This window comes from Mauremys reevesii, linkage group 1, assembly GCF_016161935.1.
Source record: "Mauremys reevesii isolate NIE-2019 linkage group 1, ASM1616193v1, whole genome shotgun sequence".
Classification (NCBI taxonomy): Eukaryota; Metazoa; Chordata; order Testudines; family Geoemydidae; genus Mauremys; species Mauremys reevesii.
The window spans coordinates 345,459,903-345,483,090 of record NC_052623.1 but is presented as its reverse complement, the minus strand read 5'-3'; the positions used below and the strand labels follow the sequence as shown (position 1 = coordinate 345,483,090).

The window sequence follows — 23,188 nt, the reverse complement described above, 5'->3', positions numbered from 1 at the left end:
CTCCTTATTCTGCTCTTCCTGGCCCAGGCTCATTTCCTCCCCCCCACCCCCAGATCTTGGCTGCATGTACCAGTCCCTGTCCTTATCCCCTTCCTACCTCCTTGTCCCAGTCTCTCCCCTGACCATTCCCTCAGGCCCAGTTCCTCACCTCCAGTCAGGAGCTTCTTCTTTCTCCTCACAGCCTGGGTGCCAGCCGGGGGTACATCGAGAGCACAGGAGAGACAGTCTCCCTGTGGAATTGCAGGGAAAGTTCTACTCAGCCTGTGCCTCTGGGGTGGAGCGGACTTAGTTGCCCTTTGGGCATAGGGTGACTGGACGTCCGGATACTAGGGGCTTTGTCTTATATAGGCAACTATACTCCCCAGCCCCCAAAAAAGTGCCCCTGTTTTTCACACTTGCTATCTGGTCACCCTATTTGGGGATAGCACATATACAGTCAGGATGAGGGAATCGAGCATGCTCAGTGCAGATGGAAACTGCAGAGAATTTAGCTGCAACCCTCTTAAGAAGCCTCTACTGAGAATATACAAACTGAAATTATCCAGAGGCTCATAGTGTAAACAACCTTGGGTGGATTTTCATAAGGGTGGCAAAACCCCTAGTCAAATTTCAACTCCTAGCTCCAGAGCATGAGGGCAGTAGAGATTCTCAAATAAACAGTTGTATAATTTTTTAACGTAGGCATAACAATGTATTTTCACCTAATCTCATTCTGAGAAATGGCTGAATAATTTCTGCTGAAATTAAAAAAAAATAAATAAATAAAAAAAGCCAACCTGAAGCAGACAGCCTGCTTGGCAAATTTCATCCTAAATTATTACAATTTGGCAAAGTTATAAGCACCTGAAAAATCATAGAGTATCAGGGTCAGAAGGGACCTCAGGAGGTCATCTAGTCCAACCCCCTGCTCAAAGCAGGACCACTTCCCAACTAAATCCCCAAATGGCCCCCTCAAGGATTGAACTTGGGTGTAGCAGGCTAATGCGCAAACCACTGAGCTATCCACAGCATCTTTTAATGGAGTGTCATGCAACCTTAACCAGAGGCATCGCTACCTGTGCTGCCTATAATACATATATCTGTATTTTTTAAAAACAGATCACAGTTAGTCTTGTACTCTTCCTCTGATGGCCTACGAGCACATATTTGTGAAAGGGCCATATTTTGAAGTTCTGATTTAAAGCTACAATAGCAAGGAAAATTCTTGCCTCATTCAGTTTGAATATTTTATGATGTGCAGTGAATGAGGCATCTGGTGCAATTTTCTAAGGTGCATGTTGAATGACACAAGGCTCTGTAGGATTTATAATATTTTTATAGTAACAAACATCCTTACCTGATTATTAACACCTTAGATTACTGGCACTAAGAGAATTTAAATTGCCTAATTATATTTGTAGGAGCTCAGGCTAGATGGTGATAATGGTCCTTTCAGGACCTGAAATCTGAGTTTCACTATTTTGGCTGTTTGTTCATTGTCTTTTTGCATTTCACTAAGTTGGAACAATGAGACTAGAGCTGTTAGTATGTCTTTCCTTTGGGATTACGTGCTAGTCATATTTCCTTTCGTTTCTCAGGAACTTGCAAAATGCAAAGGAAATTTAAATGCAAACAAAAAAAAACAAGTTTTCATTATTATTTTTTAAATGAAAATATTTGTATTAATAATAGTTCTTGTCACCCCTTCCATTTGATAAAAGTAATATCTGGAGCCTGAACTTCCCGGTAGTGCACCTTTAATTCTCTCAGACCATTCTTAGCTCACCTGATTGTCCCAGCTCTGCACCTGATGGGCAGGGCCAGTGCAAGGATGTTTCGCGCCCTAGGCAAAACTTCCACCTTGCGCCCCCGCCCTGAGGCCCCCCTGCCCCCGTGACAGGTCCCCCCTCCGCCCTGAGGTACCCCCCTTGCGGCAGCTCCCCACCCTCCACCCTGAGGCACCCCCGCGCCCCAGCTCACCCCTGCTCCGCGCATGAGCACCCCGAGCATGCCATCGCTGCTTCACTTCTCCCGCCTCCCAGGCTTGCGGCACCTAAGCTGACTGGCGCCGCAAGCCTGGGAGGCGGGAGAAGTGAAGCAGCTCAGCCCTGCCCCACCTCCTCCCCGAGCACACTGTGGCTACTTCACTTCTCCTGCCTCCCAGGCTTACGGCGTCAATCAGCTTAGGTGCCGCAAGCCTGGGAGGCGGGAAAAGTGAAGCAGCCACGGTGTGCTCGGGGAGGAGGCGGGGCAGGTGTGAGCTGGGGTGGGGAGTTCCCCTGCGTGCTGCTCCCCCCCTTACTTGCTGCAGGCGGCCCTCCCCGCGCTCTCCTGCCCCAGCTCCCTCTACCTAAATGCCGGCGGCAACCAGGGCAGCCGAAGATCCGGCTGCCGTGGTCGCTGCCGAAGAAAATGGCGCCCCCCCCAAATCCCAGTGCCCTCGCCTAAATGGTTGCACCGGCCCTGCTGATGGGCTGAGTTAAGTGCTTTTGTTGGCTTGTAAGAATGCTGCAGTAAGTTAATCGTATTTAGAATGTGTGGGCCTGATCCTGCTTCCACTGAAATCAATGTGTGTTTTGCCATTGACTTCAGTAAGAACAGGACAGGGCTGTGTTTAACATTATCATGAAAACGAACACAAGCCCTCATACGCAGTCACAGATTTATCTTTGAGAGAGTTTACACTAGATGCTGTTTTCATCACTGAGTTCTTTCATTGGTACTAGATCCTTTAGGCTTTTTATTATGATTATACTGCCTTTGTGCTGGAATTCCCAGTGATATCAGCTCATCCCTGCCAGCAAGTGTGCACTGGAGAATTCAGAACGGCAATGTTCCTTACGAAGTGCAGGTCGCTTATGACTTGTCGTCCAACATGCTAAGTTTGTTGAGCAAAACGCAATTCCAGTACTTCACATTTTACCACATTTATCCTTGTATTCTATAATGATTTCAGCGGAACATCAGATTAAGAAATTGCTGCCACGGCAAGGATGCCAATGTGAAAGACGGGAAGCAACGATATTGAGTTGCCTCCATAATACATTTACCCCAATAAATTGTTACTAGAAAATCCTAAAGCAGTTAACTATTGACAGTTAAATTCTAAGCAGTTCAACTGTTGACTGATGATTAGTAAAAGCCTCAATTTTTGCTGACCTTAATATTGGCCTATATTTAGGGTTCATACCTATTCCACATTTCTAGGATCATCCCTGATGGGTGAATGGTAAGTCCCAGTGAAGCACCATCATGGTTTTGTTGTGATGCCACATTAAAACATTGTGTTTTGTTAAAGATACATCCTTCTATTGCACTGTGACTTGAAGATGTAGTCATGACATCAGGCAGACTTCCCAGTAGCAGTTCTTCATGAGGGATTGGCCTCCTGATACTGAATAGCTTTATTGTTTTTTGTTTAAATCCACCATTGATGATGTCATCAATAAGACTTTTGTGAAAAACAAACAAACAATTAAATTGTCAGCATCAAACATATAAATGTTTTGCCAAATGGCATAGGAGCACTTGTATTTACAGATAGCAATAGGAAGTTGAAAGGCTATATTAAGGGGAGGATATATCCCTTAAAAATTGGTATGGACAACAAGGGAAAAGACATTAAATAAATTATCATTTAAATGTAACTTAACGTCTATTAGTTCCAAATTCCAACATATATATTATTTTATAAAGATTAACATTGTAACTGGTATCAGAGGGGTAGCCGTGTTAGTCTGGATCTGTAAAAGCAGCAAAGAATCCTGTGGCACCTTATAGACTAACAGACGTTTTGCAGCATGAGCTTTCGTGGGTGAATGTATCGGATGCAACGAAGTGGGTATTCACCCACGATAGCTCATGCTGCAAAACGTCTGTTAGTCTATAAGGTGCCACAGGATTCTTTGCTATTGTAACTAGTGATGTGCCTTCTGCAGATCTATCCTACTCTGGCGTTGGACAGGTGGTTAGCCTTAAGAGAACTTGGAGATAGAGTTATGCAGTGCCATAGGTTGGTCCTGTTTTGAAAATGGAATAGAGGTGGGTCCAAGCTGCAAAGCTCAGGTGCAGATTTCAGGTCCCAGGTGCAAAGTTCACTGCCCAGCACACAGGGGTGTTTGGATCGTGGGTTTTGATAAGAGGGGATAGGAGGCAGCTATGAAGTTGAATGAGATGTTTGGCAATGTGGTTTTATTTGGGACTTGTCTTTATCTGGTAATAAAAGTAAATTAGCGTTTTAAAAAAGTCAAGTACTGCTAAAGGAAAGTGGGAATGAAAACAGAATGTGGCTGACTTTCTGTTGAAGCAATGGAACCCGCTGTCGTGTTCTTGAAGAAGCAATGAATCTGAGGTTACAGCAAAATGCTTTCATTTATCAATTACACAGTCAATGTAATGGATGAAACTGGACTCCGTGTCTGACCCTAAACTTGGTCTGAGGCCAGACTCTGAAACACAAACTCCTACTGAGTAGTGCCGACACAAGTATTTCCATTGAAATCAATGGATCTTCTTGTATAGTAAGTTACTATGCATCATAAATCCCAGGTGGGGAGGACCAAGAAGTTAAAAAATAGAAAATAATAGATGGTGACTGAGTTTGTAATTTTTCATTTTAAGAGATATTTCTGTGGTTTCTGATTCTTTCTCATGAGAGCTTCATGAAATTTTCATACCAGAACCCAAACCCAGGGGAGTTAAGGATTTTGTTGCAAACCACAAAGATAGATACTAGATCCAGATCCAAACTTCATATCTCAGCAACGGGCTGTAACGATGCTGCCTTTGGTGGGACCCAACTGAGAGTACCAATTCAGGACAAATTGCTTAAAGCAGGGCAATTACAGCCCAAGGCTGGGGTTCCTTTGCACACCAAGGCAAACCAAACTAGCTTAACAGAAAAGACGTCGGTTTTACCCCACTGGCTATCCAGAAGTCATACTAGCAATTTCCTTAGACACTCCAGTTTCCCAGTATCCCCACCAGTGCCACTCATTATGGGGACAAATGGTTATGAAAACCAATACCCCAGTAAAAGAAAAAAGGTTCTCCTGATCCCAAAGGACCAAGCCCCAGACCCAGGTCAATAGACAAATCAGATCTTACCCACAAATCACGCTGTTGCCAATCCTTTAGAACAGGCCTGCATAACTCGTAAAGTGGCAAGGGCCACATTACTCCAAAGAAAACAGCTGAGGGCCAACCCCCCACCCCAAGCACTGCTGAAACACCACCACCCCAGTCCCCCGAAACACAACACACACACCCCAGCGCTGCCTGCCCCGCGGAAACAAACCCTCCTTCCCCAACGCCCCACCGAAACAGCTGTGGGCCAAAAAGGAAGGTGGTGGGGTGGTATACTTTATTAAGAATTTTTCAATTAAAGCAAACAATTTTTAAAATTTTTTTATGGATCATGGAAAAATGAAAAACACCTGTTCCATTGAAAGAAAACATTTGTACTTTTCATAATTACCTTGCAAATTTAATGAGAAAAGGGAGATTAACCCCTCCCCCCGAGTATAAAGCCTCATTCAAAGATCCAGGGGTCACTATATTACTGCACACAACAGTCAATCAATGCAGTTGTAGATAAATCTCTGCATTATGCATTTTTGTATAACTTTTATATGACTTTGTATTGAACCTTGGTAATATGTTATAGCGGGCCCCTGAGGTAGTATAATTAAGGTAAAAGAAAAATGTCTTTTTGCTAGAAGTAGAATAAGATCTTCCCCCCACTTTGTAATTGGTTGCTCTGTTGAATGAATGAGGTGTGAACGAGGAAGGTGTGGAAGGCAAGCATCTTCAGACAGCTGCAACCCTTGGAGAGGGGATGGGAGCCAGACCAGATCAGGGCCAATGCTGCTATAGAGATGCTCACCCAGATGTAATGGGCCAGTGGTAGCCACTCCATAGTTCAGACTGATCCTAAAGGTACATCTATACTACCCGCCGGATTGGCAGGTAGTAATCGAACTATTGGGGATCGATTTATCTTGTCTTGTCTGGACACGATAAATCGATCCATGAATCGACGCCCATACTCCACCTCAGCAGGAGGAGTAAGCAGCGTCGATGGGGGAGCCACGGGAATTGACTCACCGTTGTGAGGACGGGCAGGTAAGTTGAACTAAGATACTTTGACTTCAGCTACACAAATAGCGTAGCTGAAGTTACGTATCTTAGATCAATTCCCCCCCGCAGTGTAGACCAGCCTTTACTTACAACTAAGATCCATTTTTAACTTCCGTGTAACTTCTCGAAAAAATTACCAGATATCCTGAGCTCTCCTAGGCCAGGTAGGATTTGTCTGGGAGGTTTGTAAACCTTCAGAAAAGGGGTTTTGCAATTAAGGTATTTCACAAATACCCATCATTCCCTTTCTGAACATTTTCCTAGCTTTCTACCCCCAAAATGGCTTGGCCCCAAACACCAGGTGTTTGGCTGAGTCGGAGGGGGGCCTCTGGGTGTTGCTGGGGGATCACAAAGACCTGTGTCGTGTTTATAACGTTGACTCTGTAAATTATTTAAACTGCCCTTCTGCTGAGTCCTGGCTCTGCGGCAAGGGCTGCTCTGCAGAGGAAGAGGTTGGGGCCTGGATCGGGTGGGATGTGGCTAGGATTCTTGGGGGCAGGGCAAGGCAGGGCAAGCGGGATGGTGAGGAACAGGGAAGAATGATATGGCTGTGGGGTTGGATCCCTGAACTGTTCATTTCTAGACTGTCCTGCCTCTGGGTTTTTAGGGAAGCTGTCGAGTATTTGTAAGTGAGATTTGTTGATGGGCTTTTAACTGGGCTCCTCTAAAATTTACAGCTTAACTCTTCAGCTAACGAAGTGGTTCGGATTTATGTGCAGTATGTCATAGTTCTCTCTTCTCTAACATGGGGATGGACATTTGATTTGATCCTGGCCTCAGTTTGCCTTTGCACTGCTGGGGACTGACTCGGCTGCACAAGTTCCCAAAGTGTGGTGGGATTGAGTCCAGAGAGCTGGGTGAGATCATGTGGGGCCAGCTTCTTCTGACTGCAAGATAGAAAGAAGCTAAATATACATTTAAACATCCTCCTAAGGTGGCTTTTCCATGGAAGCAGTTGCTGCAGTGACAACAGGCACATGAACCCATGAGGCAGTCCCTGCATTCACCAGTTTTCCACACTATGAAAAAGCTGAAGAGCCCCTGATCCAAACACAGCAGCCTGTCTGGTCCTGGGATTAGCAGTGATTTCCCCCAGAGACTGTCAAGCCTTAATGACCCAGTTTTCTTTACCACCCTGGGGCAGTTACTTGAACATTTGGGACTGTCAGGGGCATTCTGCCATTTCCCTCTCCCCAATTCCCCCACCACCGCTGCCCGCCTCCTCATCTCCTTGGCCCCTCGCCCCCGGCTCGCCTGCTCACCCCCCGCCACTGCCCACCCGCTCGCTTCCTCAGCCCCCCTCACCCACTGCCAGCTCACCTGCCCCCGCCCGCTTGCCTCCTCAGCTGTCGGTGGAGCGACAGGAAAAACCTCCCTCTCCCAATTGCCCCACCACCACTGCCCGCCCACTCGCCTCCTCAACCCCCCGCCACCAGCTCACCTGCCCCCCCGCTCACCTCCTCAGCCCCCCCCTCCCGCCGCCAGCTCACCTGTCCCCCCGCCATTGCCCGCCTGCTCAGCCCTCGGTCCCCCGCCGCCGGCTCACCTGCCCCCACCCCCGCTTGCCTCCTCAGCTGCCGGTGTAGCAACAGAAAAACCTTCCTCTCCCAATTGCTCCCCCACCACTACCTGCCCGCCGGCTCACCTCCTCAGCCTCCCTCCCCCGCCGCCAGCTCACCCGCTCACCTCAGCCCCCCTCCCCCACCGCCAGCTCACCTGCCCCCCTGCCATTGCACGCCCAGCCCCCAACCCCCCTGATTCGCCTACTCACCCCGCTACCCGCTCACCTTCTCAGCCCCCTTCCCCTGCCTGGCTCACTTGCGGCCCACGGGCTGTATGTTGTACAGGCCTGCTTTAGAATCTAAAATCTAAAGGTTTATTAATAAAAGGAAAAAGATATAGATGAGAGCTAGAATTGGTTAAATGGAATCAATTACATACACTAAAGGCAAAGTTCTTGGTTCAGGCTTATAGAGTGATGGAATAAACTGCAGGTTCAAATCAAGTCTCTGGAGTACACCCACAGCTGGGAAGGATCATTCAGTCCTTTGTTCAGAGCTTCAGTTTGTAGCAAAGTTTTTCCAGAGGCAAGAAGCAGGATTGAAGACAAAATGGAGGAGATGCAGCAGCCTTCTATAGGCTTTCTCTTGTGGGTGGAAACACCTTAGTTCTCCTGTGCAAGATCACAGCAAGATGGAGTTTGGAGTCACATGGGCAAGTCACATGTCCATGCATGATTCAGTTCTTTATAGGCTGATGCCATTGTTTACACGTTAGTTTGAACATTCCCAGGAAAGTTCAGATGTGAATTGGCGTCTCCTAAAGTCCATTGTCCGTTAAGTGTATCTTGATTGGGCACTTACTAAGAATAGTCTCTTCTCAAGAAGCTGACCAAATGCTTCACTGAGGCTACTTAGAATCAAAACACATTGATATACAAGTACATAGCCAATATTCATAACCTCAACTACAAAATGATACACCCATACAGATAGCATAATCATAATCAGCAAATTATAACCTTTCCATAGACACCTTACATGACAACCTTTGTACAATATTTGATGCAAATATATAACAGTGGTTGCAACAATGATCTATATGGTCACGGGTTATGTCCGTCACGTCACATGGGCACAACTGAAACAGTCCTGAACTTGGTGGATTGAAAAGCAAACTTTCTCAGAGTTCACAGTGGGGATTTGTATCCTGCCCACTCTTTTGTATAGATTCAAACTGTGATCTTGGAGCCAAATCCAGATCTGGTGGTTTAGATCCGAGGATCTGGTTTGGCCTGTGTCTGTTTTTGGTGAACTTGAGTCAAGTTTTGAACAAACTGGTCAAGTTGTGGTTTCAGGTCGAAACCATGCAGGTTTTTTTATTGGAAACCAGAAAAAAAGGTGATTTCAACTGAATTTTACTTTGCTTCATTTGAAGCACATGAACTGAAGCAACAAAATTGTTAAAGTGAACTTTCCACTTCCTTAACGAACCAAGTGTCTAACAGCTCTATTTATAATATCTTCTGTTTGGGCACTCTTCCCCCTATAAAACCAGATGCTCTGATTTGGATCTCATACCAGTTTTATACTTGTCTGTCTGTATGGACTTCAGTGGAGTTACTCTTGATTTACATTGGCAGAGAGGAGAATCAAGCCCAATTTACCACCAGATCATGAATATCTAGTTACACAAGCCGTTATTATGCACAATAAACCCAAGCAATGGCAATCTGTGTCAGTACATTCTTATGGAACTACATATTACTCTAACTCAAATTGCCTGTTATTCCTTCTACCTACCCTTTTCACAGACTCAGAAAATATACAGTATTAATCTGTCCACTTTCCAATAACAGATTTTTAATATCTTCCACTGTCAAATGCATTTTATCTTATTGTTTTACTTTTAATTTGACTGTGCTGATATATATTAAGTTAGACCCTACTTTAATGTTCTCTTCTCTCATTATTTCTTTTGTGCATTTCTTACTATTTCAGTTGCTGTGTGCTAGCTCCATGGGGATGGTGTGCATACAGCTTTATCATACATATTTTCACCCATTTTTCTACTATTTCAAGAATACCAATTTATTCTTATTTAATCTGAGGAGAAAAAAGGAAACAAAAACAACAGATTTGCAAGGACACAATCAAGATGGGTTCATGTCTTTGGGTGACGTTGACCCCGTCCCAGGAGATCAGTACAAATGTCTAAGCGCTATGCTGACTGTTAAGTGGATTTACCTCTTACCACATAACTACATGACCTTTTTACTGTCACCCTTGTCCTTCCTTTCCCTTCCCCCAGTATATTTTGAATTCTCACTTGTTTTGCCATGCCCACTCTTGCTCCATGGAATGAAGAGTTTATGATCCGTGTCTTTTACTTGTTTTTCTGAGGCACCTACCATTTCTGCTAGGAAAATTAGTAATCTTGTCTTCCAACTGGCCAGGAACGCTGCAATGGATTATTTCCCAGTTGTGAGGAAAATGAGTTGCAATAGACCCAGGATACTAATAATAGAATAGCAGTAATATCCAGCTCTTATATAGTGCTTTTCATCAGTAGATCTCAAAGTACTTTACAGAAGAGGTCAATATAATTTTCCCCATTTTACAGATCAGGAAACTGAGGCACTATGCAGTAAAGTGACATACCCAAGGTCACCAAGTAGGCTATACTGACTCTTAGTCTGGTTTATTTAGTATAGACCTTTTGGAACAAATGTTAAGTGTCAAAAGCAAAGTTCAGCTTACAACTCACACATGTAGCACACCACTTCCAGAAAATGGCCTTTTGTTCAAACAGTAAGCCAGACAGTATTACACAGTGTCTTGAAGCAGGGACAGTGGACCAAGGGCAAGGCACCTTTCCTAGCAAGGATGGTATTGTGATTGGATGGGGAGTCAGGATTTGCTTCTATTCCTGGCTGTGTCACAAACTCTCTGTGTGATCTTGGGCAAGTCATTTAATCACGGTGTCTGAGTTTCCTTAGCTGAAAAATGGGGATAATACTCATTTTGGCCTACCTCATTTGGGTGATCAGTGATTGTTGATCATTCCAGATGGAAGGTGCTATGGAAGTAGAAAGTATTAACTTTGTTGGTTTTCATTTTTACTCAAACACATGTCATTGTTAGTGGTATTAAATTCAGTACCACATCTACTCTGGAACCAAAGGCCCACCTCCTGTCTATGCAGATATTGATACACATCCCTTTGCTATAATAGCTGAGTAGCTCACATCACCCTGTGTGAAACAGAGAAGTAGTATTAGACATTTTACAGATGGGTAGCCAAGGCACAGAGAGATCACATCTTGCACAAAGTCACACAGGAAGTCTGGGGCAGAACTAGCAGCTGAACCCATGCTTTCCGAGTTCTAGTCTAGTGACTTAATCACAAGACCGTTCTTTGTCTCCTTTTAAAATAAATGGTCAGCAGTGACTCATCAGAATGTAGAATGCACTGAACTGTAATAGGGCCAGGCACAAGCCCCTTTTTGTTGAATATGCATCGTACACCCTAGGCACTTGTTGTGTGTTAATGTTACTCCAGGTTCCCGTAACACCTGAGTCATTACCAGGATTAGACTGCCTTCAAGTAATCACGCTTGGCTGTTCCTGTCCAGCCATTTTCCTTGCACAGAGACAAGATCAGAATCAGCGAAGGGAGAAAAATTGCCTCTGCTCACAGTCCTTGTGCCGACGTTTGGTAAAGTACATCTAGTCAGATTAGATAGTGACAGCTGCGAGGCAGAGACAGTCTACTCTGTCACACATTGCCATAGTGATGAGAAATGTCTCCTTCCATATCCGTCTGGCCAGGAAACTACATCCCCCTCCTCTAAGACAGGGACGTAGCTACACTGTCATCCTCCAGCTTCAGCTACTGTTACTATTGCTATTTGAGGCTGAATGTAACTGCCTCAGAAAGTGGGACGTTTGTGCCACACCCACCGGCAGCTCATCCTATAAGTGACAAAGACCAGTGCAAACACTGCAGGAGGGCTTCATAAACGCTTCATAAACGCCTCGGGCTCCCTGCTCACTTCAGAACAGAGTGCAAAGTCCTGGTCTCAATATAATGGGCTGAGACTCGGCTACCGAAAAGTCTGCTCACCCTCCAAGACAGGGATGACACAGCTAGAGAGACCCAGGTTTAGACCATTAGGGGCCCTTAGGGCAGAACATTCTTGGGGGCAGAACCTGTGGCTATGAAGCTTCTTGCTTGAAGAGACAAGGCTTTGTCTATCCCAGGGCTTGTTGCACCGGTATAGTTATGCCGGTGTCGATGCACCATTGCAAACCCATAGTGTAGACATGCTGCACCAGGATACAAAGTGTCTTGTGCCAGTGCACATTATCTTGGACTTGTAACACAGGTAACCCATGCAAGAGAGTAAAGGATGCCATATGCCCCCTTTGGTCCCTGCATGATGCGCACTTGGTGTCAAAGTCATGTCCTGAATTAGTAAGAGGTAACCACCCGTGGAACATCGATCTTGTGTCTGTATTTCAGCTCTGTTTTGCAATGCGTCATTCAATAGGCTGAAAATATATTCCGTGTGTTGAAAGTAAATTATAAACAGATTGAGCCTGGGTACAGTAGATCAACTGAACTAAATTCAAGTTAGAAGAGCTTTTGATTAAGAGATAAAAGACTTGTGGAGTGTGTGTGTGTGAAATCTCAAGTAGTTCTGATTAAAAATAGTAGGGAGTTATTCTCTCTGGGAGTAAGGGAGGAGAGAGACCTTGCACATAAAAGCACATGCTGTAAATCAGTGTCTAGTAAAGCTGTATATCTCAGGAATAAAAGCCAAGGAACTGTGTGGAGTGCACAACAAAGCACACAGAGATTTCATAGGAAAACATGCTGTATTCAATCACATTAATTATGGCATGGACTAAATTTTCAGTGCAGTGAATCCACAGGGTACAAGAGGAGTTGGGGGAAATATGAAAAGACAGGCAGTTAATAAAAGCCAGATTCAATAAAACTGTATCTGCCTTCTGCGGATGGAGAAATAGATTCTTTGCACAGCATTTAGGAGACTCTTCCATGGCAAGGAGAATGGAGTCTGGCTGGATTTTATATTGAACGTGAATCTAAAAGCCAAGGATTTGGGGCAGCATCCTGTGCGGTACTGAATAGCACCTGCCTGTCCATTGTATCTATTCACTTTTCATTATATAGCTCCTATTGTGACAACCAGATAATCTTTATGTAGGAGGATTCCTATAGGGTGAGCATTCAGACTTTATGCAAGTGAAATGCCCAGGATGGAGAGTGGACAAAAATCACCGCAATCCAGGGTGTGGAGCTGCATCACAGCTCCTTCTCCTCAGTTGCAATAGCCGTAGGCTGTGGTACCTACTTGCCACCTGGGCTAGATGTTTATAGCCTCTAGAACTACATAATGGATCCAGGAGCCCCTCACCCAACTTGCTGCCAAACTTCCCCTATAGTGCCATCTTCTGCATCAGTCTGTTTCTGTGGCCAGCACAGAGCCCCCACTATGGTGCATAGGGAGTGCAAAGAGCCTCTGCATGACCACTCTGGATCCGGGCTTCCAGCCCTGCTCTCAGTGTGGAACTACAAAGTGTAAGTGACACAGAGGGGACCCATGTGGGGCCTGATCCATAGCTTATCGGAGCCAGTGAGAGCCTTTCCATTTATTTCAGTGGGCTTTGGACCAGGCCCTGAGTGAATTTCACGTCTGTTGAATAATTTCATCTTAGTTTCAATATTTCAGTGGCTCATTCAGTTTAGTTGCTTAGTAATTAATTGGTGGATTATTCAGTTTAAATGGCTGTTTTCTCCTAGATTTCATTTCAGTTTCCAAGTTGAACATGTTAATTTCCACGAGCAGCATTCTCTTCTGTTTCAGGTCCTAACTTTCCTTAGGAAGTGACCTCATGTCATTATTCAAATAGATTATTGCTTGGAGTGCCTGCAACTGAATTACCTAGTGTTTGTATAATGTAAAGCTCCCCCCACGAGCATTTAATGACCCTATTATTTTTCCTTTATTAGGTTTGTTTTTAAAGAACATTTCAGTCTGTTATTTATTATATGTTAAGTGGTACAGCTTGCAGAAAACATATCGCATTAATTTTTTTAAATTTGTTTGCCTGCTAAAATAGAAATCTTTTATTTGTCCTGGTGGGGCAGTTAAAGTTTCTTGCTGACAGTTTTATGATTTCAATAGCGTAGTAAAGACCTTCCTCTTTTTTTCACAGAAAGTTCCATTAAAAAGTTTAATGTGGCCCATTCTTTATGTAAGATGGGTGAAGGAGCATGTTATTTCTAGCCGAGCAGAAGAGAAGTGTAATGTAGTATAAGTATAATATTGGGATGGTTCTGTTTTATTTTTCTCTTTGATTTATGGAACCCTTTCCCAGTCTGGGTTACCTGGTGGGGAACTGATCTCATAGTCTCTGTTCTCTCGTTAATAACTGTGCTCTGCCATTCAGTCTGAGGCCAGGCTCGCACAACAGGCTTGCAACATAAGCGTGTGTCTAGGTTGTGATATATGAACAAGTAGGAATGGGTAAAATGGTGAAGCCTCTGGAAGAGGCTGCCCTTTTCTTCTCCCCAGTAGGAATCCCAAAGCCGCAAAATGAATGAATGTGCTGTAGGTATCAGACACAATTACTGTATAAATCTCTCTCAGATGGGGAAGGAGAATAGAACCCTGCCCTCCAGCTCCAAAAATACAAGTCTTTACCCCTAAAGTATTAGTCAAGCTGCTGACAGTAGTAAGAGCCTTATAATCGTCCTGGGCCGGCCACTAGACGGCGATGTCAGACTTTAACTTACACACACAAAGTTCATTACTGCTGGGCAGTATCAGAAACATTCCCTGTCCTTCCTCATCTACTCATGGATCTTGCTGGCCTAGGAAAGTGTAATTACCCAGTGCTAGCTAGCCCTAGTGAGTCTGGCCCACTACTTTTTCTTTGGCCCTTGTCGAGACAGTACACTGGATTAGATGGGCCATTCTGTTATAGTAGGGTAGTCAAGATGTTTTTTTGTTTTATAATTATTACCTTATTGTTTTCAATCAACCTTTTTGTCCCATTAGGGTGGATTCGGTGTTAAAAGCAAACTGAGCAGCTTCTGTGCTATGGGAAGCCCCCCCAAATCCTAATATTTGAGGCTTTTTCTACTTTGTCTGAGCATGCCCATAGCACTAGATAATCACTTGCTTGAACGGAATCCGATTCTGTACTGTCATCTAGATTGACCAGATAGCAACTATGAAAAAACGGGACAGGAGGTGGGGAGTAATAGGTGCCTACATAAGAAAAAGTCCCCCAAAATGGGACTGTCCCTATAAAAACGGGACATCTGGTCACCCTACTCTCATTGGCCATCGTTTAGCGTATATATACATTGCTGACATGGAGCCTAGTTTTAGTCTAGCTAGCTTGGGTGCCAGCGCTGTGGAACTGGGGCTGTATGGGCTTCCATATGGGCTGTATGAGTCATCCCAGAACCTTGGGTAATTACTCATGCGCTGCCTCAGCAGCTTCACTACTCCAGGACCCGAGCTATCTAGATTAAAGCTAGCTTGGGTGTGTCTACCCAAGCTGCAGTTGGCCCCAGTGTAGACATACCTTTAGAGAGTTGCAAGCACATCTTCACACTTCCATATTCCATGCTGTTTTTCAGAGTGTCTGGAGGCGAGCTTTTCGACCGCATAGTAGAGAAAGGATTTTACACCGAGAAGGATGCAAGCACTCTGATACGGCAGGTCCTAGATGCTGTCTACTATCTGCACAGAATGGGCATTGTGCATCGAGATCTCAAGGTAAGGCCACTTACTTACTTGTATCTCTAGATAGTATTAATGAGTGTGGGCCCAATTACCGCAAAGCCTAACTCACACTGTTCGGGACTATCATGGATAGTAGAGATTCATCTTTTAAGTGAGGCTTTGTATAATCCATACCCTCACTTATCTGAACAGCTGTCCTGGGTTTTATCTAGAGTAGTGTTTCTTTATCTTGTCTCATGAAGGGCCTTATCCTGCTACCTTCACCAACATTAGTGGTGAATGGGATTACAGCAAATCTGTCCCAGGGGAAAATGACTTCCGTTACATTAAGAGCAGCAAAGAGTCCTGTGGCACCTTATAGACTAACAGACACATTACATTAAAAATGTGAGCTCTTCTGGGCAGACGCATGTGTTTTTACTGCTGAAAAGTGCCTTGCAAATTTACAGTGCTGCATTAAATACTACATACTACTTAAAATGATGAGGGATTTGTGATGGAATCCCTGGGTTACAACCTAGAACTATGGGATTGCTGTGCCCCCTTAACTCTCCAGCCTGGGCTGTCTCTCACAATGCCTTGCTAGTGACTAGCAGCAAACCCCTACAGGTGCTGTTATCACTCAGCATAACCGCATGTGGAGCCCCACACCCAGCGAGATTGCATGAATGGTCCCTGAGCCACTCACGGATTACACAGAGAAAGGCACAAGCCCATTCCCCCCATCTCTCCAACGGTGCATCCCAAAGCCGTACCATCTTTCCCTGGTCAGAAGCCTGACCAGTGTAGGTTTATTGGACAGTCTGCCCCTCTGTCGATGTGGAGAGGACATAAACAAGCCTTTGTAAATTAAGCTGAGATTGCTCAAGCACTTCAACCAAAACTCACTGTTTTAGGTAAAATACAAAACATATTAACTACAGAAAGATAGATTTTGAGTGATTATAAGTGGTAGGCATAAAAGGTCAGAGATAGTTATCAAAGAAAATAAAAGGTAAACGCACAGTCTAAATCTTAAACCTTATTACATTAGGTAGTAGTTCAATCAAGCAGTTTTCTCACCCCACTGGATGTCTCCTCAGTTGAAGTTTTTGTCTTTCCAGCATTCTTGATGCTTCCAGCATAGGTGGAGGAGGAGAAAGGCCCAGGCATGATGCCACTGTCCTTATTTTATATCCTCAATCCATGTGACTGGAAAATATCAGCCCAGACTTGTCCTGGTGGGCCTTGCTGAGTCAGTATTAAGCAACACCCCTGGTGTGGTCTTGTGCAACTGCCACTGAATTGTAAATCCCTTGATTACAACTCCCCTGCTGATTAATGGTCTCTGAACATCCTCCTGGGAGTGGTTTGCCTCCTTTGTATGTCACCAGCAAACTTACCACATATTTCAATAACGACCATACAGCAAAATCCCATAACTTGATACACACAAATGATATACGTATTTGGACAGAATAATGGGTTTCAGCAGATCATGACCTTTCATATGATGTCTTACATGCGTGCTTTGTGTGCAATATATCATAATTATATGACGGGGTGAATATGGGGGTTCCAGGGTGCTGCTTTTAGATACAGAGTGTCACAGGATTAATTGTTTTGAAAATGTTTACCAATTCCCTATCAATCCTCCTTTACGGTCATTCCATTTGAGCCAATGTTTTTATAAGTGCTTTCTGCACAAGTGATTCTTTTCTGAAGAACACGGTGTAATTGTATGATTTTGAGATTGCTCTTTGTTCCTTGCTGTGCCCAGGTGTCATTATAGCAGAATCTCTCATCGCTTCTATTCAAATAATAGCATTATTTCTTCATGCTTTTCTCCTTTCATTTTGAATGCTGCCATTGAGATGATAAGCAGATATTTCTTTGTAAAGATGTAACAGTGTGCATAGCTAGATAAAATCAGTACATTTAAGCTTTGGTACCCTAAACAATACAGTAGCAGAAGGCATATTTTTTAATAAAAGACAATAACTGAATATATATACTCAGCATTGGGGTCACAAATTTATCACTTAGTGTAGGATAAAAGTGAAAGAGCAAACTAATGTAGCTTGTAACAAAATATAGACTTACAAGAGAGAAAGGATGGTCTTGTGGTTAAAGCACTGACCTAAACTAAACTGCAATTTAAGTTCAATTCCTGCCACTAGCTTAGTTTAGTTTTCCTGGGTCAATTGCTTAGTCTTTCCCAGCCTCAGTTCCCCATCTTTAATATGGGAATAAGAATTCCTTGTCTTCCAAGGTTATTGTGAGGATAAGTTTAGTTAACATTTGAAGAGCCTAGTGACTCTGGGGATGGGAGCTATCTAAATACTTGGATAGGCAGAGGTTAGAGATGGAAAATGCTTCTCCATTTTGAGGTAGGATTCATGTTTCCTCTTAGGGTATAGGACCTGTACTCTTTTACAGAGGCCAGTGGATTTGTTGGCTATCAGAAGACTGAGGGAAAGTGCCAGGCCAAGCAATCTTTTGTCAATGACTTGGTGGGACTTTATAACCATCTCTTTCAGCTGTTGATAGTCTGGCCTCTTCCCCTACATTGTCCTCCCAGGTCACAAAACGGGAATCCAACCTAAAGAGAATCCAGGCAGCATCACACTCCGGTGGTAACAGAGCTTTATGTTTTACATGGGTGGTTTCATTTTTTATTCCAGTCTTACAAAAGCAATTTGCTGCTGCAAATATTTGTTGAGCAGATGGTAAGGACTCTACTGTGCCTCTCATTGCTTTGTCTTAACTTTGCATAAACATGGCAATGCTGAGTTGTGGTGATGTTGATTTTTCACATCTGATAAAAAGGGCCAGTTGGGGGAAAATGATAAACCCAAAACATGTGGGTGTGGCAGACAGACCAGAGTCCGATTTTTACAAGTAACGCTCAGCATTGCTATTGCACAGGTTTTGTATGGAACAATGCACAAGAGAGGCTCTTCATGGCAGACAGAGTTGGCCCTGCTTTGGGTTAGCCACAGTACAATCTTTACCTTCGTCTGCTCATTGGTTCTGCTTCTGGTCCGTTACATGTTGGTAAAGTTTTTGGGCTTGTCGACATATAAACAGCTACAATGAATATGCCACCTATGCCAGTGAGAGAGGTTCTCTCATTGTCTAGGTACTCCCCAAGTGGCAGTAGCTGGGGGGAATTCACCTCTTGCCCTCGCACTGTAAACAGGCCAGTCTGCCCCTTTAAGGGCCAGAGTACCAGGGAACAACCAGCCCTGTTCTGGAGAGGAGCCCAGCAGATAGTTAGTGAGAATCATCCAACCCAGCTGGACAGAATCTAATGATTGGAACTGGTGATTTCCAGCTACAGGAGGGCCCAACTCCATCAAGGAACCTGGGCCCAGCAGAGGGCTGGCAGTGCACTCTGTTGTGGCTGCTGCAGAAGGCTGCAAGTGGGCAAGCAGGTCCTGTGGACTCCTAAGCTGGGGAAGTTCCTGATGGAGGCCAGACGGTCCCACAATCAAGATTGGTATTGGGACTATTACTTTGCAACATCAGTAATTAACTATTGCTATTATAATCGTTATTTGTAGAACACCATTTAGCAGATGAGAAAGGCAGGTCGCTAGCTCGAGAGAGTCTGATCTAAATAACACAGCAAAGAATGACAATAAACAAAGGGTGGAGGACAGTGGTTAGAACAATGAAAGGTCCTGAGAGATTCTGATCAGTACAGACTCATCTTCTTCGCACCCTTTTAAATTAATCAATTAATACGAGGGCTGTGAAGGGATTAAAAAAATTAATCACGATTAATTGCACTGTTAATAATAGAATACCATCTTTTTAAAAAAATTTGTTTTCTACATTTTCAAGTATATTGATTTCAATTAGAACACAGAATTTGCACTGTAAAAAACAAAAGAAATAGTATTTTTCAATTCACCTAATATAAGAACTGCAAGTAGTGCAATCTCTTTATCATGAAAGTTGAACTTACAAATGTACAATTATGTACAAAAGATAACTGCATTCAAAAATAAAACAATGTAAAACTTTAGAACCTGAAGGTCCACTCAGTCCTACTTCAGCCAATTGCTCAGACAAACAAGTTTGGTTACAATTTGCAGGAGATAATGCTGCCCACATCTTGTTTACAATGTAACCTGAAAGTGAGAACAGGCATCCTCATGGCACCATTGTAGCTGGTGTCGCAAGATATTTACATGCCAGATGTGATAAAGATTCATATGTCCCTTCATTCTTCAACCACCATTCCAGGGGCCACGTGCCCATGCTGATGATGGGTTCTGCTCAATAACAATCCAAAGCTGCTTTCTTTTTTGGAGGTTTGGATTCTGTAGTTTCCACATCAGAGTGTTGCTCTTATGTCTTCTGAGAGCATGCTCCACACCTTATGCCTCTCAGTTTTTGGAAGGCACTTCAGATTCTTAAACTTTGGGTCAAGTGTTGTAGCTATCTTTAGAAATCTCACATTGGTACCTTCTTTGTGTTTTGTCAAATCTTCAGTGAAAGTGTTCTTAAAATGAACAACATGTGCTGCGTCATCATCCGAGACTGCTGTAACATGAAATATATGGCAGAATGCGAGCGTCTATACCACGTTATGTCGTCTGGGGATGCTCTCCTGCCGACATAGCTTCCGCTTCTCGTTGAAGTGGAGTAATTAAGTTGATGGGAGAGTGCTCTTCCATTAACCTATTGCATCTTCACTAGACCTGCTAAATCGACGCCACTGCATCAATTTCAACAGCGCCGATTTAGCCCACAGTGAAGACAAGCCCTGAGATTGGAATTCAATCAGGAGTAAAACTGGTTAGAAAAAAAATCATGAAAATGTTTTCAATTTTTTCCTGTTAGTTTTTTTTAATATTGAAGATTTTAGAAATTAAAATGTGTGGAATTCAAACTATTGTACCCCCTCTCTCACTGATTGAAAAACTATTGTATCCCCTCTCTCACTGATTGAAAAGCAGGACTTTGGGGAGAGAGGTGGGATTTTTTGAATTTTGAAATGTCAGCAGTATTTTGAAATTCAGGAAAATTTCAGTCAGCTTCTAAGACAGGAAAGAGAGTGAGGACGGAGCTCTGCGATGGAAGGGGTAGTGAAAGGAGTAAGGATGGAGGTGAAGAAAGGGAATTGGGGGTGCTTGTAAGGGTGGTTGGAAAATGAGGAAAACTTCATGAAAATATATATGAAATTTCATTTGTTTTTCATCGTGCTTTTGCTGTTGTCAAAAATGTCTCAGCCATTCTAATGTGCAAGGTTAGGGAGGATGCTCTGAGCGTGGGAGAGGTGGGGGTAGCAAGAGGATACAGAAAGTGTCATTTATGGTAATAGGAGACAAAGAAAGCAGCAAGGTGAGCCAAACTGGCACAGTTTGGGACCCAAGTGTGGGGCTAGAGACATGAGCCTGGTTCTGATCTCCCTTGCACCGAGGTAAATCAGGGGTAATTCCCACACAGCCAGATACCAATGTAAAACTAGCGTATGTGATGCAAGGTTGTCAAATGCATTTCATATGGCGGGCCTGATCCGATACTCTGCCACTTGGCATGGGCCACATTCAGCAAAAGTTATTAAAATAGAAATAGATAAAGAGAACCCATGTTGGTAATTACATTTATTTTAGATTTTAGTGATTGCTAGTGCTGCTCCCCCAATACCTGGTACCTCTTAGCCTCAGCCCAGTCATTTGCTCCAAATGTTGATGCACTAGTTCAAGCTATCTTGAGTATCGAGTTCAGGTGTGTGTCGCTTAGTTCAGAAAGTAGCTTAGATTTGTTGATATTTATGATGGAGAATACTTGTTCACACACACACACATATGCTCCCAAACATGGAAAGAATTCTTGATGCAAAGGACTTCAGTCTGGAATAATTTGATCCAGATATTGGTAAACTTGAAAACACCAATATTGGAAAATTTGCCCTTCAGCAGTGTCACACTACACTTCATGAAGTCCCAGTTGGAGCTCCTCTAGTACATCTAGCACACTAACAGAAAAGGTTGTGCTGAAAATTGCAAACTCTTCCTCATGGTTCTTGAAGTCAGAGAATCATTCTTGAAATTCCTTTCTCGGTTCAGCAGTTTTGCCCATGATGTCATCACAGTGAGTCCTAACAGTGTCCCATAGTGATTTCAAGGCAGGTAAGTGTGCTAAGTTACTCTGGCAAAGTTCCTTCTCCCACAGCTGAAGCTCAGTTTCAAAGGCATGAATGTTGTCATAGGATTCTATTGCTACTTGGTTGCCCTCCTGCGTTCTTGTGTTGAGCGAGTTCGAGTGCTCTGTAATATCCACCATGAAAGCAAGGTCTTGAAGCCATTCATTGTCCTGTAATTCAGTGATGGCTTTTCCTTTCTGATCCATGAAAAGGTGGATCTCACAATGCAATTCAAAAAGGTCAACAAAAATTACAAGGGGCATGGAACAACTTCCATATGAGGAGAGATTAAATTAATAAGACTGGAACTTTTCAGCTTGGAAAAGAGATGACTAAGCGGGGAGATGATAGAGGTCTATAAAATCATGACTGGTGTGGAGAAAGTAAATAAGGGAGTGTTGTTTATTCCTTCTCATAACACAAGAACTAGCGGTCACCAAATGAAATTAATAGGCAGCAGGTTTAAAACAAACAAAAGGAAGTATTTCTTCACACAACGCACAGTCAACCTGTGGAACTCTTTGCCAGAGGATATTGTGAAGGCCAAGACTATAACAGGTTTCAAAAATGAACTAGATAAGTTCATGGAGGATAGGTCCATCAATGGCTATTAGAAAGAGTGGGCAGGGATAGTGTCCCTAGCCTCTCTTTGCCAGAAGCTGGGAATGGGCAATAAGGGATGGATCACTTGATGTCTTAACTGTTCTGGTCATTCCCTCTGGGGCAACTGGCATTGGCCACTGTCGCAAGACAGGATACTGGGCTAGATGGACCTTTGATCCGACCCAGTATGGCCGTTCTTATGTTCTTAAGGTGCTTCAATACAACTCCCCAATTTAGCCACTGAACTACAGTTTGATATGGCAGTCCGCGATGAATGTCACATTCTTCCAACAGCAGGCTGAACTGATTAGTGCCCTCGAGCTCGAATAAAATTTACATTTTTAACAGCCACATTCATCACGTGATTTATTTCCAAAATTTTACTACAGAAAGCTTCTTAATGTAAAATACAATGAAAACTGCTAAACTGTTGGTTGTGGTTGATAGTTTGCAATTTTGTCTTCAATTTTGTTGCAACTCCGGCTTTCTTACCTACCATCGAGGATGCCCTGTTTGTGGCCAGACTCAGAGCTCTTGTCCAGTCCACCAGGGCCGGCTCCAGACCCCAGCGCGCCAAGCGCGCGCTTGGGGTGGCATTTTGCCGGCAGGGTGGCAGGCGGGTCCGGCGGACCTTCCGCAGTCATGCCTGCGGGAGGTCCACCGGAGCCGCGGCGCCAGTGGACCTCCCGCAGGCATGACTGCGGACGATTCGCTGGTCCCGCGGCTCGGGTGGACCTCTCGCAGGCATGCCTGCGGATGCTCCACCGGAGCCGCGGGACCAGCAAACCCTCCGCAGCTGTGGGAAGTTCACTGGAGCCGCGGGACCAGCAGACCCTCCGCAGTCATGCCTGCGGGAGGTTCGCTGGTCCCGCGGCTCCGGTGCACCTCCCACAGGCATGACTGCTTGGGGCGGCCAAATTCCTAGAGCCGCCCCTGCAGTCCACATCCAATTTGTTTAGAGCTTCCACCAAGTTGATAAAGAGATAATTTGCTGCTGTTGTGTCTACAATTCTACAAGCTCCTCTGCTACACACATGTTCTTC

The 23,188-nt window shown here is 44.1% G+C and overlaps 1 protein-coding gene across 6 annotated transcripts in view; it reads left to right on the top strand.

Moving 5' to 3' along the window:
• Positions 1-23,188, top strand: part of CAMK1D (calcium/calmodulin dependent protein kinase ID) — a 351,475-nt gene that overhangs the window by 264,919 nt on the left and 63,368 nt on the right. For all 6 annotated transcript variants that reach the window (XM_039519397.1, XM_039519401.1, XM_039519399.1 and 3 more), the window contains one exon: positions 15,298-15,436. In XM_039519397.1, coding sequence (XP_039375331.1) covers positions 15,298-15,436 — 139 coding nt within the window. The remainder of the gene's footprint in view (positions 1-15,297; positions 15,437-23,188) is intronic.